The sequence below is a fragment of the Procambarus clarkii genome, chromosome 85 (genome assembly GCF_040958095.1).
Source record: "Procambarus clarkii isolate CNS0578487 chromosome 85, FALCON_Pclarkii_2.0, whole genome shotgun sequence".
NCBI classification, from domain to species: domain Eukaryota; kingdom Metazoa; phylum Arthropoda; class Malacostraca; order Decapoda; family Cambaridae; genus Procambarus; species Procambarus clarkii.
Window position 1 is genome coordinate 19559408 of NC_091234.1, and position 19514 is coordinate 19578921.

Sequence of the window (19514 nt, forward strand, 5' to 3'; positions counted from 1 at the left end):
CCCGTCTAGGGCTAGACAAAAATCTAGAGCTAGAATTTTTGTCTAGTGCTGATGAAGACCTGTAAGTCGAAAACACATTTAGCATTTTTTATTTTTCAGTGTGGTTTTTCTGCATACTTTGATTATTGTTTTCATGATCGTTGTTGTATAATGTAGTATATAAAATACATTTTTTTTTACAGGTGGTCTTTCCTACTTGTCTCTGGTTGATGAAGCTAATAAGAGACTAGACTATGCAAACCAGTCCTTAGAACCACAGGCACCGTCTCCAATTAAGGTAAGCATGCAGGTGAAGTTTGTTTTAATTGTATTATTTAATCACAAATTAATGAGAGGTTCAACACACTATTGCTGTTTGGTAATGTGTTACTATTTGTGTTGCTCTATTAGGGAGGGGCTATCTTGAGGTTATCTTGAGGTTATCTTGAGGTTATCTTGAGGTTATCTTGAGATGATTTCGGGGCTTTTTAGTGTCCCCGCGGCCCGGTCCTCGATCAGGCCTCCACCCCCAGGAAGCAGCCTGTGACAGCTGACTAACACCCAGGTACCTGTTTTACTGCTAGGTAACAGGGGCATAGGGTGAAAGAAACTCTGCCCATTGTTTCTCGCCGGCGCCTGGGATCGAACCCAGGACCACAGGATCACAAGTCCAGGAGCGACCGGGGGGTGAAAACTTTGTACCAATGCTATCTAGTAATTAAATTGTTGTTATTGTATTAATGATTGTTTAGCTTTTAGTGCACTATTTTTGCATAATGATCTATTTGTTATTTAACTGGAGGAATTTTTAAGTTCTATGAAAAATCAATTCAATATAATCTTAGTTGTGGATTTTGGATAAAATGTCAACTAGCTCCAGATTGACATTTCACAATCGGTGGAAGACTGATCTTACTGTCACTTGGTCACCATGTTGCGGGACAGTGATGGTCAGCTGTAATTACCTAAGTGTAGTTACAGCATGAGAGCTGTGCTTGTGGTGTCCCGTCTTCCCAGTACTCTTTGTCATATAACACTTTGCAACTACTGACGGTTTTGGCCTCCACCACCACCTCGCCTAACTTGTTTCAACCGTCTACCACTGTTTGTGAAAGTTAATTTTCATATATTTCTTTGGCAGCTTTGTTTAGTTAATTTAAATCTATGACTCTGGTTCTTGAAGTTCCAGATCTCAGGAATTTCTCCGTATCAATTTTATCAATTTCTGTTATTATTTTGTATGTAGTGACCATATCACCAATGAATTCTGAAGCATCCACATGTGTTGTAAGCAGTGATAATCAGCTGTGATGTATTCTGAAAGCTTCCACATGTGTTGTAAATATCAAATATTTGACAATTTTAACACAGGAGAGGCAAAGCTTTTTAGATAATTACAAATACTTTATAACCAGTTGGTTAATATATATAAACAATGGAATGATTAATTGGATAAAATACTTTCATAAGAAGAAGATAAGAAAGAAAACTGCAGCAGCCTATTAGCCCGTGTGAGACGGCTCCCGATTCACACGGGCTCACCCAACTAAACTCATTCATACACTGTGTATGCATGTTTCAACCTACGATAGTAACAATCCAGTGATTCCACGATTATGTTACTCAGAAATTTGTTCCATAAATCAACAAGTCTATTTCCAAACTAATACCTGTCCATGTCTTTTCTGAATCTGAAATTTTCCAATTTATATCCATTGTTTAGTGTTGTATTTTGTGTTGACATTCTTAATGCCTTACTAACATCCCCTTTATTTTACCCTTTCATATATTTGATTATAATACTGTACTTCAGTCATGTTATCCCATACTCTTCGCCTTTCTAGAGAATGTAAAATTATGCTTTCTAATCTGTTCATTTATGTGGTTTCTAATATCTGGGATTAACGTTGTCATCCTTTTCTCTACACGTTCAAGGGAATTAATATTGGTTTTAAGGTACCAGTACTGTGACAAAAACTGCATACTAGTACCAGATGCTCTAATTGCAGCCTAACAAGGCCAAGATAAAGCTGAAGAATAACATTAGATATCTTGAGCTACACAATGAAATCATATTAACGTGATACATACCAATGAGAAAATCAAATGGAGCTCTGATGTGACTCGAACCTGTAACCAATGTACTCCCAGCCACTCACATTACCACTGTACCACCCTGACTTGATGAAAGTTATACAACCAAGATTCTACCAATTTTGGTTGTGGATTCGAGTCACCTCAGAGCTCCAGTTAATTTTCATTGTGTATATGAAGTTGGGCTTACGGTGAATGAACTAGTTTACCGACTCCCAAGTGCTTGGAAGGTTATACATAAAACTTGGGTTGGCTTCAGTAGAAGCCTCCAGACTTCCAGAGGTTTCGGTGGAATCCTGGTTGTAGAACTTTGTAACAAGTCAGGGTGGTACAGTGGTAAGGTGAGGGGCTGGGAGTGCCTTGGTTGTGGGTTCGAGTCACCTCAGAGCTCCAGTTGATTTTCTCATTAGATATCTTGACATGAACCCCAGTATCCTATTTGCCATATTCCACACATTTACATATTAATTTTTTGCCTTTTTTTTTTTTACATATTGACTTTTTCACGACCCCCCTCCTTTTTTTTTTTTTTTTAGATTTGGAATTGTCATCATTGTTGAGGTAATATCTGCCAACTGTCATTACTTGACCACTTGACCATCAGTGACCGTACAAAAGACGATTTCCCCACCGCTCCAAACTGGGGTGTGGAGTTTTCATTCGCATATATGCTTGGGGACCATTCAAGCTTGTTCGCATTTGTGTTGCTCACGTGGCCCCACAAAGTGAGGTGATTTGATGAAATAACTATGCCCAAGATTACTATCAAAGTGCCCTCGGGGCGGTGGGGAAATAGCCTCGGCTACCGTCGTCTTTTGTACGGTCACTGATGGTCAAGTGGTTGAGGTACCATGTACACCAGTTGCATTGTGCTCCTGGCGGTCTGGGTTTGAGTCACTTTTATATATATAAATATAAATGGAAGGTAAATTGCAGAGGTACTAGGAACTTGTTCACAATGGTTTCCTTTTTTTGGAGTTCTATTTATCCTAACCCTAAATATCCTAACAGAATCCTAACAGTAAATATACTTGGAAGTAACTATGCCCTTATCAAAGTTAAAAACCCATATTTAAACATTTAAACTGAATTCAAGACTTTCGAGACATTTCATAAAGTTTACAATTCTCTTAAGCTTAAGAGAGAGAAAGAAATTCATGCTATATTTATTTTATATATGGCATTAAAATTGAGGAGTGAAATATTTGTGATGAAACTGATGGTATTTTTTCTGTATGCATGTTCCTATTAGTTAATTTTTCTGTTGGTTCTTCTCAGGTAACAGAAGAAAGTGCAAAAAAGTTCTTGGAAGAGACCGAAGCATTAATGGAAGAGTTCATGGCGGACAAGACACGGGATGTTCTCGTACTGCCTGGAACCAATATTTCTCCATTTTTTCGCAAGATTTTATATAACAATATTGCAGCGAAGTTCAAAAATATTCTTGTTCGCATTGTACCAACAGATGGTGAAAGAAATGTGGAGATAAGGAAATTTGATTCGAAGGAATCTCGAATCAAGTTTCTTGAAGATGAACGAGAGCAGATATTAGATGAAAAGGTTAGTTTACTTACAAACAATATTTTATAATTGGCTTTTATGAAATAATACAATTCTATATACTTTTTTTTTTTTTAAACCTAAAAGGGGTACCACCACTGGTGCAAGTGTAGGGACCCATAGCCTCGGAGAAGAAAATATAGCGGTTATAATGTCCCCGTACAGTATTCTATATACTGTACTCTAATTTTCATTATCTTCTAATGGAAATAATGCCCTTTCCAATGTATGGACATTAATAAAGTATTGCACAATAATTTCATAATAATAATTTTGAGACAATCATTAGGAGCCATGAAGAGGCTTTGGACCTATGTGCTGGGTGCCTGACAGCTGAGTGGACAGCGCTTCAGATTCGTAGTCCTGAGGTTCTGGGTTCGATTCCCGGTGGAGGCGGAGACAAATGGGCAAAATGTTTCTTTCACCCTGATGCTCCTGTTACCTAGCAGTAAATAGGTACAGTACCTGGGAGTTAGACAGCTGCTATGGGCTGCTGCCTTGGGGTGTGTAACAAAAAGGAGGCCTGGTTGAGGACCAGGTCGAGGGGACGCTAAATCCCGAAATCATCTCAAGATAACCTAAATTCCAGATAACCTGGGTACTCCCAGGCACGCCCTAGACCACTACACTACGACATGGTCAAGCGTTGCAACCTGGGATTCGAATGTGTTTAGAGCAGGCTTGGGAGTAATCCAGCACCTAGGTTCCAATTCTCCTCATGGCTCATACTGATTTATCCCATTAATGTAATTTCTTTGTGTAATAATAATTTTGTAATGTTAATTATATATGAAATAAAGTACTGTACTCTCTTTAATATCTAGGGATTCACTTTGATTAACATGGAAGTTGGTGTTGATATTGTCGGAACAACTGTGGACATCCGAGAAAGCTAGATAGTTTTCTTCAAGAAGTGCTGAACTAACCGAGCTGTGGTGGATATGTGGGCCTGCGGGCCGCTCCAAGCAACAGCTTGGTGGACCAAGCTCTCACAAGTCAAGCCTGGCCTCGGGCCTGGTTTCGGGAGTAGAACAACTCCCAGAACCCCATCCCGACATACTGTGTACACATACTGTACACAGTACTGTGTGCCTTAAGGAACAGACGCAACCACTGATTCTGGGCAGCCGGGTGAGCACTGGCCATGAAACCCCAACCTAGAGCAGAGGCTTCTGTGAACACACACAATAATAGGGTAGGATGACCCCATGGAACCCAACCCTGAAAAGCCTGAAGAGTAAATCGGCAAAGTAAGACTCGACAAAGAACTGACAGGGACTGAACCTGCCAGTCTTGGGAGGGGCAAAATACGCAGAAACTGGGAAACTGGAACATTGCCTGGAGCCAAATCGTGCTTAGTGGGTAAAACACACAGGCAAAGTTCAGGTCCCCGCACAACCTCATGAGCAACCGATGAATCACCTGGGGTTAATTCAACGCTTGATGGCTACAAAGCTGTAGGCAGAGCAAAGCTGCTGGAAGCAGGAACAGAGATACTGATCAAAAGTCCAAAACTAGGCCCAGCCAATTCCAACTCTGGGACAGAACCAACTGGAACTTCTGCCTGTTCCCCTGGACCCCAAACCCAGCAAGCTGGGAAAGAATCAGATCCCTGGTCATCGGACATGTTTATCAACTGGGAGTCCAAACCAGCCAGTTGTTGAGGTAGGCCTGCACACGAACCCCCAAGAGATGGAGCAGTTCCAATGACCCATGCTAACCTGGTAAACACACAGAGCAAGAGTCAAACTGAAGGACAGAACCCTGAAGCAGTAAGCCTGAAGCCCCACAACAAAACCCAACCAGTCCCTGAACCCTGGATGGGTCAGGATATGTAAGTATGCATCCTTGAACTGAGGTTCAAGGACAGAATCCAAGTATCCACCTGTAATACCAATTGAACAAAGGCTAAGGTAGTCATCCAGAAAGTCAGGAAAGGAAGGTAGCAATTACAAAGGTTGAGGATGTACATGTCAACCCAATCCTGCTTCAGAACCAGGACACTCACCGAAAGAATGAGGTCAACTCATACATACCCAAGTCCAGCCAACCCGCAAAGCTGAGGAGGAAATTTGAACTGGAAGACCCGACCCCACCACAGGCTGAAGGAAACTACCTGAAAAGCTCCCAAATCATGAGATCAGGAGCTAGCAAAATGTCCCAAATTTACCTTACAGTCGCGCCAAATGGGAAAATTGTGAAAGGGCAAGTGTGAACCATGAACAGAACCAACCCAACGCTTATGCGTAGTTATGATATCAAGCTGAAAATTAACTCGAAAGGAAGCGTAACAGCCCGAGAATCTGGTTCCCCCGAGGGCCTAACTCGATCTCCCCAGCAGGCGAGACCCAAACCTTTTCAGACAGCGTCCGAACAGCATAGGTAGAATCCTGAAGATACAAAAAGCAGCAACAGGCAAAATCTGGGACACTTCATCCTCAAGAAAGAGCCGAGGCAAAAAAAAGAAGACACAGACAAAAGGATTAATACTTTAGTCCGCTAGGCGAGCGAGTGCCTCACCACCCCAAGGTGCGCCTGGCATTCTACAGAAGCGTGCGGTAATACTGAAAAGTGTATATTCTTTTCAACTTTGTCATCTCAATTCTCGTCCTAGGGTTTTCCGTTTGGTATCAATGTGTTCGTAATAGAATTCTCTACAGTACTAAATGCATATAAAGTCCAAAAGCCCAGCGTACCACTCGCACCAAACAGAGAACGTGAGAGCGCGTTACCCGGGGCGTCCAAGAGCAATAAAATGTGTTCACTCTTTTCACTTTGGTCACCTCAATTCTCGTCATGGGTCTTTCATTTTGGTATCAATGTGAGCGCAATTCCCTACAGGAGAATATGCATATAATATAAAAAATGCAATAGAATTCCCTACAGGAGTATATACATATACTGTAATATAAAAAAACACTGCACTCCACCCGCAGACAAGACGAAAGCATGCCATGTGTTGCCATGCGGCACGTCCTACTCACAGCCAAGCCAAAAGCAGGCCAAATTTTTTAATTTTTGACGCCATACTGCGTCATTACTGGACATTCGTCTACTAAATTTTTTATGCCATACTGCGTCATTACCATGTTAAAGTGTTAAGGATCAAGTTGAACCTAAAGACTTGGCGAACACAACCTGTCGACATGCAAAGTGGGCCAAGTCGAACATCTCTACCACCTGAAGGATAGAATCGAGCATCTTTGGCAAAGCTGCCACTGTCGGAACTACAAGCCACAAGGCCTCCACACCCGAGGGAAAACTAAGTGAAGTCGCATCTTTGTGGCACTAGCCAGAAAGCCCCTCCATGAGGAACCAGACCCATAAGACTGCCACTAATAGAGTACGCACGTTGTGGTCTTCCACAATAAAAGCCCTGGTCAACACAGGCAGCTGCATATGAAGCTGCCACTTGCCCACATCCTTGTGGAGTGCCAGAGCAAACACAGTCCCCCCAAAGTGAAGAGTACAGTGCCCCTCCTAAGAACACCTAAAAGACAGAGCTCACTTCCTGCCAATAAAGCATGCAGATTAGACAGAACCCCTGCCAAGCCCCTAAAGAAATGAGAGGGTTGTCAGCCAGCCAAGATGAACCTGGAACCTCACACCATGACCAATAAGTTGAAACAGACTCAAATTAAAAAAAAAGAAAGAGTCCATCAATGAAAAAGTTCACATTGTGCAGTAGGTACCAAAACAAGTCCACACAAGCCAGTGAAGGCGAAGTGCATGAAGATGGGAACCTCTGGCAATACAACCATTCTGAGAAATTTAATGGGACCCTGAACCGAGCTTGCAGGAGAGGAGCTGAGTGATCATAATCATGCATAGAAGGGGGATATAAACAATTGTTCCCCATTAAGCAAAAGACCCTCTATAGAGGGAAGTTGGTTGTGTAACTTCTGAGCATATGGTCCATTAGAAGATGTGCATCTGGGGTGACCCAAGATGCCGATTCGATCCCACTGTCCTGCTCCAAAGATTTTCTCTGAGAGATATATTTAAAATGCATACTTTATAGGCAAAGATTGTATGTACTCTATTCTGAATTATGAAAATGGTAACAGACAGTAACAAATGAGTAGAAAATCGGCCACAATCTATCCCTCTGTCAGTGTTGCCTCCTAAACGCCTTTGAATGAGTGGGTAGACACATCAGAAAATATTACAAATAGTTCTGTGTAAACACACTGAAGCTAGGTCTATTCTCTATATACCATCCTGGAATCTGAACTGCATTTCCTTCTTTGCAGTCCCATTTTTACATATTTATTGTACATGAGCATAGCCTAAATGCATTTTTTAGTCATTTTGTCTCGCTAGTCATATTATAAACCTATATGGTATTTTTCTATTGCAACAAATCCCTTTCAGATCGGTTTTACCCATGTGGTACGCAAGATTTTAGAAGTTGGAAAACCAATTGTGGGTCACAATTTGGTTTTAGACCTATTGCATATGATGGAAAAGATGGTTCAGCCTCTGCCCGAGAAACTGGAGCAGTTCAAGTCTCTTGTCAAGTGCAATATTCCCACTGTATATGATACCAAACTTCTAGCAAAGGATCCTCCTTTCTGGTATGTTATTTTTGGGGGCTCTGTTTTAGGTTCTTAAATTATTATCTCTTAATTTTAATATAATTATCTCTTCATAGAAATCCTAAATGATTGAAAAAGACACTTTTATATTGTAATTCTGGGTAAAGGCAACAGTTTGTTGTTTACTGATCTCAAATGCAATATATTTCAGAAAATGTATTAAAATATATAATCAAATCAAGATTAATTTGAAAATTTAACATCTTACTATAAATGGTTAAATTTTTCACATACTGTATTGGGCCTTGTATGTGGAAACTAACATTGATGGAAAAATAGTCATTGACCTACACTCTGACTGGCAGATTTGAACAGATGGACTATTTGATTTTTGTCCAACCTCTGTCACAGTGGTGAGAGGCCTAGCTTCCCTGACCAGCTGCCTCAAACTCCACATAGCTGCTCTGATTCAGCTTCTACCGACTCTCAATAATGTAGCTGTGTTCTCGTATGGGATTATTCTAGATCTCACGCGGTTCATCTTCGAGACGGACAACTTCTGTATCTATATCTATAAGAGAGAATGTCTGTCTTGTTCGTCTGTTCGATGTTGGAGGCCAGACCCCTAGGGGGTAACCTCATTAAACTTTACAGGGCTAATGATTTTTATTGGGAGTGTCATAAGGGGGGTTGGCATGCATGGCCCTAATGCTCCTCCATGAAGTCTGTGGATGTGAAATGTTTAGCCTCGAGTCCATTGTCATTAGCATTAGTGTAAATGATAGTGAATTCAGATATTGACTTTCAAAACATATGTTCAGATTATAGATTTGCATTCTGGTTGCAACTTTTTAGTTACATTGATGGGGAAGGGGGTGTGTGTGGGCAGGGAGGGAGGGAGAAGGGGTAAGGGCACCTGAGGGCAGAGAGGGAGAAGACAGGGCATGTGTGGGCAGGGAGGGAGGAGACGAGGGACAGGGCATGTGTGGGCAGGGAGGGAGGCGACAGGGTACGTGTGGGCAGGGAGGGAGGGAGGAGACAGAGGACAGGGCATGTGTAAGCAAGGAGGGAGAAGAGGCAAAGTGTATGTGGGAGGAAATAGGTAGGGTTTGTCGGGGAATATAGAGAGGGTGTGTGGGGGAAAAATGAGTGGGTGTGTGTGGGTGGAAGATAGAGAAGGTGTGAAGGGAAGGCCAGGGGGTCAGATTCACAAAGCAGTTACGCAAGTACTTACGAACGTGTACACCTTTCCTCAATCTTTGACGGCTTTGGTTACATTTATTAAACAGTTTACAAGCATGAAAACTTGCCTATCAACTGTTGTTATTGTTATAAACAGCCTCCTGGTGCTTCAGAGCTAATTAATGGTTTAATAATTGTAAACAAAGCCGCCAAAGATTGAGAAAAGATGTACACATTCGTAAGTGCTTGTGTAACTGCTTCGTGAATCTGGCCCCTGGGCACTGGATCAACTCGGGCACTTCCGGGTACCCCATCTAGTATATAAGATTGATTAAATATTATTAACCCTTGATATTTTTTCACTAGTTTATATAAACATGTTCTCAAGAGTAATGTTCGCTCATGGTTTAACCTATAGACAGTTATCATCAATAGTTGAGTCGCAGGGTAGTGCGGTTATCATCATATGAAGATTTGACAAACTATTGTCTGGGTTTTACATGTATGATGCAAATATGGATATAATAGGTCCATGTGGCTGTAGTGGAGTTTACCTTGACTCCATGGACAATAAATTGCTACTATATCATGGTACAAATGTGGTTATTTATCGTCATGAATGTTACTGGGGAAATGCGGTCATCATTATATGATGATTTAAAAAATTTTTGTCTGGGTTTTACATGTATGATGCACATATGGATATAATAGCTCTGTGGATATAAATAAAAAAATAAGTGATAAAACAATTAGTGAAACATCGGAGGATAAAACAGGAAGCTTCACAGTCGAGCACCAGGCCTTGACAAGTGCCAGACGTAGCCTTGCAGTGCGCCTCCACCCAGTGAAACTATAGATATTCTCTTATTTTTGTATTTTTCTTACATTCTGCATACAAATCAATAATTCTATAATGAAAAACTATTTATTAGAATTTTTAAATTTATTGTGAATAGGCAGGTATGACCATTTCTCCATAGCCGCTGTCTAAGGGTTAATTTTAATATTTTTCCATACTAATGGAACATATACAGGGTTACTGTATATGTAGATCTCAAGATCTCTCAAGATCTCAAGATCTCTCAAGATCTCAAGATGTAAGAAACAAGATAAACCTGTTTATTCATAGTTAGTCAATAAGGTCTTATTTCCTAATGAAATATTTATATCGCTGGAGTACCCAGAAAAGAAGTTAGGCAAAGTCTCTAGTTACCAAAAGGTGGATAAAATGACTGGTTGTTTCCCAGCTGTTCCCTGGTTCTTTCCTGTCTTCCGTTAGGTAAAGTTCCTGGTCACCAAAAGGTAGATGAAATGACTGGTTGTTTCCCAGCTGTTCCCTGGGTCTTCCCTGTCTTCCGTTAGGTAAAGTTCCTGGTCACCAAAAGGTGGATGAAATGACTGGTTGTTTCCCAGCTGTTCCCTGGGTCTTCCCTGTCTTCCGTTAGGTAAAGTTCCTGGTCACCAAAAGGTGGATGAAATGACTGGTTGTTTCCCAGCTGTTCCCTGGGTCTTCCCTGTCTTCCGTTAGGTAAAGTTCCTGGTCACCAAAAGGTGGATGAAATGACTAGGGTTGTTTCCTAGCTGTTCATTTGGTCTTCCCTGTCTAACCCCCGATTCCCTAGAGTTGCTAATGCTAAATTGTTTTGTGAGTTGCAGTCTTCAGGTACTGTAACTTCAAGACATCTTTCCTAAGGTGTCTTAGCCAAAGGTTAAAGCAAAATTTGAGGGGAATAATAGCCATTTTCTGTACTTTGGCCAATTAATAAGTAATCAGAAAACAACACTTAATACCAAGGAACAAAAATTGTGTTAATAGGACATTTGTTATACAATTTAAAGCAGGCAAAGAACAGAGCTTGTGGTAATGTGTAAATATTGTAGGGTTACATATAATGAAATTTCCCTATCTGGGAGCCCCTTTGTGGCTCCCAGATATTATTCTTTGGTACCCTCATATATTGGCATCTCATGACGCATTGGTAAGTGATGAGATGCCAATAACATCTCATGATGCATTGGTAAGTGATGAGATGCCAATAATATCTCATGATGCATTGGTAAGTGATGAGATGCCAATAATATCTCATGACGCATTGGTAAGTGATGAGATGCCAATAATATCTCATGATGCATTGGTAAGTGATGAGATGCCAATAATATCTCATGATGCATTGTAAGTGATGAGATGCCAATAACATCTCATGATGCATTGGTAAGTGATGCGATGCCAATAACATCTCATGATGCATTTCATGAGCTTCCTGGAGGAGGGATCAGAATCCTGGTCACGCGTACAGGGACGGGAGCTGCTGGTCTCGTATGACACCACACATACTGAAGAAACCTTTCATAGAGGGTAAAAGAGTGGTCACTAATAGTAATGTGGTAACTCTAGTGGAAAACATATAATATATTGCAAATAAAAATGTATTTAGATCAGTATGCTTAATAAGATTGGGGAAATGATGCATATATGACAGTGTATTGCTCACTTCTGTAAATACACATTAGATATTAGTAAAATAATTAATTCTGTAATATCTAAAATTTTTTAAGTTTATTTGATGTATGTACCATTAATTTCCAGTAATGAGAAAATATTGGACCATAGAGTGAGATAGAACTCTCATTCCTTGACTCCCCAGGTACAAGTAATACTAACGGTCGGGAGTGCATGTGTGCCTGGAGAGTTCAGGGGCCAGATTCACGAAAGCACTTACGCAAGCACTTACGAACGTGTACATCTTTCCTCAGTCTTTGATGGTTTTGGTTACATTTATTAAACAGTTTACAAGCATGAAAATCTCCCAATCAACTGTTGTTATTCTTATAAACAGCCTCCTGGTGCTTTGGAGCTCATTAACTGTTTAATAATTGGAAACAAAGCCGCCAAAGATTAAGAAAAGATGTACAAGTTCGTAAGTACTTGTGTAAGTGCTTTCATGAATCTGGTCCCAGGAATGTGTTCGATCGCATCGTAAGGCCTCAATGTTTTCTTGAAGATGCATCAGATTCTTGTGATTTCATCGTACATTACCAGTAATATGTGTTATATTCAGATAGCATGAGTGTTTAAATGTGTTTGATTTCAAATTGTGTAGTTATGTCTGATGTTGCTTTTTTCAGTGTAGATATTCCAGTGACATCTTTAGGAGCTGTGTATAGTGATGTGTGTAGCAAGTTCAACCCCCCACACCTTGTGATTGAAGAGGGTTATGAGAGTTATGAAACTGGAAGCAACAGCAAGGCTCATGACGCAGGTTTCGATGCCTTCATGACTGGTGTTTGTTTCGTTACCATGGTGAAGAAGCTGGGTAAGTGGTGCACTCGACTGTTACTTCATAAATGTGTTTTCACTAGTGAAAAGGTTTACACTTGTGCAGGCGATGAGTCACAATATCTTGAGGTTATCTTGAGATGATTTCGGGGCTTTTTTAGTGTCCCCGCGGCCCGGTCCTCGACCAGGCCTCCACCCCCAGGAAGCAGCCCGTGACAGCTGATTAACACCCAGGTACCTATTTTACTGCTAGGTAACAGGGGGCATAGGGTGAAAGAAACTCTGCCCATTGTTTCTCGCCGGCGCCTGGGATCGAACGCGGGACCACAGGATCACAAGCCCAGTGTGCTGTCCGCTCGGCCGATCGGCTCCCACAATAACGTGGCTTAAATTTGTTGGCCAGACCACACACTAGAAGGTGAAGGGACGACAATTACGACAATTTCTTGTCATCCCTTCACCTTCTAGTGTGTGGTCCGGTTTACACTTGTGACTGTAAATGTATTTACAAGTCACATATGCTCTTAGATTGCTTCACATAAGTTGTGTTTGGGTATTTCTGAGTAACCACCTTTGGTTACTGTGTAAGGCAGTGGTTGCCAAAGGGTGCTGCGGTGAGTGTGGTGAGAAGATTCAAGAAAAATCAGGCATATTGTGAATAGGGATTTTCACTTCTTGACAAATATCAAAGATCAGAAGAGAGAGGCATTTTTGTGTTGATGAGATGCGAGTGAGTTTGTCTCAAATTAGACCTAATATAGATAAGATTACCTGACAAGACCCATCTCACACATCTTGTCAAGCGTGTATATTTTTGGTTACTCACATGTAAGTTGCTGATCTATAAGTATACTTTGGGAATGAATTGGATTTTTATGTAGCTTAATTTTTTTTTTATGCTTTCTGGAATGTCCAACAAAATTGTTACTTGCTTAGCTAAATGAAATATGTTCCTGGACCCATTATGTGCCTCTGTAACCCTTTCCACCACCACCCTAAAGATGGGTATGGGGCGCATAATAAATGACTAAACTAACTAAGCGATCATATCGAGGATGCAGCGCATCTAAACTTAAGGGCCAACCTTATTTGCAAGTGCTTACATATTTTAGCCAATTTAAGCAACCCGTTCTCGCAAATTTAATAAGTCAATATTGACTTATTAAATATGTGCATAGGTGACATACTTAACATAATAGTTTCCCTTGAAAAGCTTCATAGAAAACACCGACCTTACCTAACCTACTTAGTATGTTAAGATAAGCATCTTATTGCTTCGTAATTACAATTATTACCTAACCTATACCTATAATAGTTTAAGTAACAATTGTAATTACGAAGCTATAAGATGCTTATTTTAACATACTAAGTAGGTTAGGTAGGGCCGGTGTTTTCTATGAAGCTTTTCAAGGGAAACTATTATGTTTAGTATGTCACCTATGCACGCAACTAATAAGTCAATATTGACTTATTAAATTTGCGAGAACGGGTTGATTTAAGAAATGCTGTATTGACCTGGTGAAATAAAATTGTCTTTTATTGTAGAATTTTTTGTTTTAAGTTCATTATTTAAAGGTTTACATTTAGTGTAGCTAGTAAAAAAAACCTGGTTTGGGCTTCGGTTGGGAGCCTCACGAACTATAGTGAATTCAGTAGAATCCCAGGTTGCACTGCTTTTACTGTGTCGTGGTGTAGTGGTCTAGGGTGCTAGCTTGGGAGTACCAAGTGAGTAGGGTCAAATCCTCCACACGGCTCCTAGTGATGTTCTCATGATACATCATGTTAATGATTTTTTATTGTGCACCAGGGGCCAGATTCACAAAGCAGTTACGCAAGCACTTACGAACCTGTACATCTTTCCTCAATCTTTAGCAGCTTTGTTTACAATTATTAAACAGTTAATGAGCTCCGAAGCACCAGGAGACTGTTTATAACAACAACAGTTGATTGGCAAGTTTTCATGCTTGTAAAATGTTTAATAAATGTATCCAAAGCTGTCAAAGATTGAAGAAAGATATACACATTCGTAAGTACTTGCGTAACTGCTTCGTGAATCTGGCCCCTGTAGTCCAGGTAGCCTTTTCTTGGAATGTTAGAAATTTTGTTTGTGTGACAGAAAATTGTCATTATTTAATGATTTGTAATGTTTTTATGCATTTTTCTATTCAGATGGATCTAATTGGAAAAACAAGTCTGTAGTGAAGTCAAAACACCTGGACATGTATGCAAACAGGTAAGATAAGTGTTTTGTGAGTACTGTATTGTTTGTGAGTGGTTTCATGAGCTGCAAGTACAGCACAGCAGTCAGTCACATGCAGTTGGGAGGCATCAACTTGGTGCAGATAGGAAGGCAATAAAGAAATACACAGTCTCCGTGGTGTAGTGGTAAGACACTCGCCTGGCGTTCCGCGAGCGCTATGTCATGGGTTCGTATCCTGGCCGGGGAGGATTTACTGGGCACAAATCCTTAACTGTAGCCTCTGTTTAACGCAACAGTAAAATGTGTACTTGGATGAAAAAACGATTCTTCGCGGCAGGGGATCGTATTCCAGGGACCATAGGATTAAGGACTTGCCCGAAACGCTACGCGTACTAGTGGCTCTACAAGAATGTAACAACTCTTGTATATATCTCAAATAATTGGGTAAAAAGAAAATTCAAAAAATAATATCCCTCCATTTGTTTTATACAAGAGCCACAATAGCTGAGGCTCTGAAAGTTTTCAAAAACAGTGTTTTATGCGAGAAGTTTTGTGAGAATAAGGTGAAAGGAAGTGAGACTAAAGAGTTCAAAGGAGTAAAAAATAGGAGCAGGAATTGGAGAACCAATTTTAGAATACAATCTATATAAAAATAGAATTCAATGGTACTGTACCTGTAGATAGGTGATGGTTAGTGTTGAAGGTTGTGAGAAGTGAAATTGATTACAATCTTGAGGTTATCTTGATGATATCGGGGCTTAGCGTCCCCGCGGCCCAGTCCTCGACCAGGCCTCCTTTTTGTTACACCCCTCCAGGAAGCAGCCCATAGCAGCTGTCTAACTCTCAGGTACATATTTACTGCTAGGTGAACAGGAGCGTCAAGGTTAAAGAAACTTTTTGCCCATTTGTCTTCGCCTCCACTGGGGATCAAACCTGGAACCTTAAGATTACAAATTTTAAGTGCTGTCCACTCAGCTGTCAGGCGCTTGTCCCTTTACAATGACTGTAGTGAAGATGTGGCTGCCATCACCTAACACAGGTTATTGGTGCATTTCTAATTAAAATATCATTACAGGTATTTTTAGCACAGGGGACTTCAAATAAATGACAAAATTAGAACTGATTGTCCAAAAAATTATGACATGATGTTTTCTTCAATTATCTAGATGTTCAGTTTTTCGGTCACCCAGAAGTGCCATCCGGTTGCCCAGAGGTGCCATCCGGTTGCCCAGAGGTGCCATCCGGTTACCCAGAGGTGCCATCCGGTTGCCCAGAGGTGCCATCCGGTTGCCCAGAGGTGCCATCCGGTTGCCCAGAGGTGCCATCCGGTTGCCCAGAGGTGCCATCCGGTTGCCCAGAGGTGCCATCCGGTTGCCCAGAGGTACCATCCGGTTGCCCAGAGGTACCATCCGGTCACCCACAGGTACCATCCGGTCGCCCACAGGTACCATCCGGTCGCCCACAGGTATTGTACCATCCGGTCGCCCACAGGTACCATCCGGTCGCCCACAGGTACCATCCGGTCGCCCACAGGTACCATCCGGTCGCCCAGAGATACCATCCGGTCGCCCAGAGATACCAGCTGGTTGCCCACAGGTACCATCCGGTTGCCCAGAGATACCAGCTGGTTGCCCACAGGTACCATCCGGTTGCCCAGAGATACCAGCTGGTTGCCCAAAGGTACCATCCTGTCGCCCAGAGATACCAGCTGGTTGCCCAAGGGTACCATCCGGTCGCCCAGAGATACCAGCTGGTTACACTATATCGTTAAATGAATGAAGAATGGCTTGGAACAATGAATGGCTTCTTATTTCACAGTTCAAAGTTAAAATGAATTAATGAACTATTATGGTTCATATGTGAGACACGTACTGTACAGCATCAAGAAGTTACAAAATAATTGTAATTACCTAAGTGTAATTACCTAAGTGTAGTTACAGGATGAGAGCTACGCTCGTGGTGTCCCGTCTTTCCAGCACTCTTTGTCATATAACGCTTTGAAACTACTGACGGTCTTGGCCTCCACCACCACCTTCTCCCCTAACTTGTTCCAACCGTCTACCACTATGTTTGCGAAACTGTGATTGTGATTGTGTTTTGTGATTGAACATTTGAATGAATAATTAGGGGTAGATCTTTTGATTGATGTGATATACGGTATATGCAGTAGGTCTTCATTCCAACAAACCTCATTATCGAATGCCTGATGGAAATTAATTTTGGCACCAAATTGTGTGCCTATAAATCTGTCATATGCACTAGTCAAAATATAAAACGCATAATGAATTTGTAATTTCTATTTAGAGATTGGCTGTCTCTGTGTGTGTAGATCTTGATAAATCTGTCGTCATTCTGTCTGCGGACACTTTTCATTACAGCTAAACCAGTCGTGTCTTTCATCACTTCACCCCATCAGACTGTGTGTTATTTTGCCGTTTACTTCTAATTTCAGCTTCACTACTTAACATTCTCCCATGTTTATGTGAATTTGTAAGAGGTAGCAACTTTTTGGGCTTGCCAGCAATATCAGCTAGTTTTATTTTTGTTGTTTGCCACATTATTCACAGCTGTTGTCACTGGTACTTAAAATTTTTGCAGATGGTAATGAGAATATGTTACGTACATCTAACATGGGACATTTGGGCTTAACATGGACTTAAAAGCTTCCTAGAAGGTTGTAACAGATCCCATGATCACCACACCAGAAACAAATACCTATTTGATATTCCAAGAGTACGACTTAGTCAAACTAGAAATGCTTTACAAATCAAGGGACCTCGAATGTGGAATGACCTTCCCAATCACGTTAAAGACTGTACCTCTCCCAACCAGTTTAAGATAAAAACTAAACACTACCTAATTAACTCCATGTAACCTACCTTACCCCTAAATGTCAACCCATGTGTACGATTTTAAACAATGCTGTTTGTTGACCAAATTGTATTTTTGCTTTTTTTTCTGCCATGGTCCCCCCCCCCATTTTCTTTTCCAATTTTTTCTGATTTTTTCTCGACACAATTTATACTTTAATCTAATTTAGTATTAAGTTTTAGTCTTAGTGTTTTTCCTGCCCTAAACGCTTTGCGTAATAGTGGCTTTAGGCATTGTATGTACTAGCTCTATCTATGAATCTATCAACTTTTGTATTTCACCTTGTATGTATGTACTTTACCTGAATAAATATTTGTATTTGTTTGTATTTTGTATTTGTATTTTGCTCTGATGTTTATGGCAAGCAGCAAGAATACAGTTGAATCATCTGTCTTAATATTTGAATGAAATTTTCATAATTTGTGTGAAATGTGTTATCCAAGGTGTTTAGTGGAGAGAGTAGTATACAATACAATTACAATACAATACAATTTTATTTAGGTAAGGTACATACATACAATAAATATTTACAAGGATTGTTTGACTTATAGGTAGAGCTAGTACATACAATGCCTAAAGCCACTATTACGCAAAGCGTTTCAAGCATCAAACACAAGTAATCAAACACAAGGTTACAAGGATGGATACTTTGAATGTTTAGGTGCTGCATTAGAGCCGATTCAACAAGACAGCGTCTGTGTAGAGTAGAGTAGAGGCAGGAAAGATTATGACAGAAATATGAAAGATTATGAAAGAAAATGACAGACTTAAAGAACACAAGAGAAGTGTTAAGTCTGCAGACACTAACAATGCTCTCTTCTGTTATGTGAGGGATTCTAATCATGCCTTTAGGTGCTGTAGTTTATAGGAAACATTTACAATCAATTGATCTAAATATGTAAATTAAATACTGTGCCTGTATTTCTGATCTTACACCATTTGGTAAGTGCCTTAGGCTGTGTGTAACTCTCACTAGAATATGGATAACTACCACAATAAGGAGAACAACCTTCATGCCCACAGTGTTCAAGCATTCTTTGTCAGGTTTTTCATAGAGGAAGGGAAAATGGAGAATTCTCAGTCCAGCCCAGAATGACTCGGAAGCCTCATTTAATTATGCTCAAAATACCTGTTCGAAGCAAAACTTGGATTCAAAGAATTACACACACACAGAAATAAATGGCGTGATGCATCAAATGAACAAAACCATGTTTGACCATGTCGTAGCTCAGTCGATTAAGACAGCGTCTGGGATGCTCTCGGACGCAGGTTCGAATCCTCGTCGCGGCCCTTGTGGATTTGTTTCAAAGAATCAGTTAAGCATTGATCTATTTGATACCTGCTTGATGGGGTTCTGGGAGTTCTACTTCTTCCCAAGCCTGGCTTGAGGCCAGGCTTGACTTGTGAGAGCTTGGTCCACCAGGCTGTTGCTTGGAGTGGCCCGAGGCCAGGCTTGACTTGTGAGAGTTTAGTCCAACAGGCTGCTGCATGGAGCGGCCCGCAGGCCCACATATCCACTCTGCTTAGCACTTCATCTCAAATCATCTACACATACCTGACCGTAAATGTTCCAGGCATTTCAAGATCCCACTCGTCAACTTCTTTAATGTTTATATATTTTTGTTCTTGTTAGTTTTTAGGTGATAACTCAATGGTGTTGAGTTAGGCACATCAAACGATTAAGCCTCAGTCTTTTTGGGTGGCTGACAGCACTGTGTGTGCTGTACTCTGCTCACCAGTACCTTTTATTCTCATTGAAATCTGCACTCGGTGAGAGTTACCTTTGGAATTTTGCCCCTTGGGCTGGGCCTCT

General features: G+C 40.9%; 1 protein-coding gene across 1 annotated transcript in view; it reads left to right on the forward strand.

Moving 5' to 3' along the window:
• LOC123746679 (poly(A)-specific ribonuclease PARN) overlaps nt 1-19514 on the forward strand; it is a 43500-nt gene that overhangs the window by 12670 nt on the left and 11316 nt on the right. Inside the window, exons 5-9 of the mRNA XM_045728350.2 lie at nt 183-277; nt 3352-3633; nt 8008-8210; nt 12480-12667; nt 14800-14863. Coding sequence (XP_045584306.1) covers nt 183-277; nt 3352-3633; nt 8008-8210; nt 12480-12667; nt 14800-14863 — 832 coding nt within the window. The remainder of the gene's footprint in view (nt 1-182; nt 278-3351; nt 3634-8007; nt 8211-12479; nt 12668-14799; nt 14864-19514) is intronic.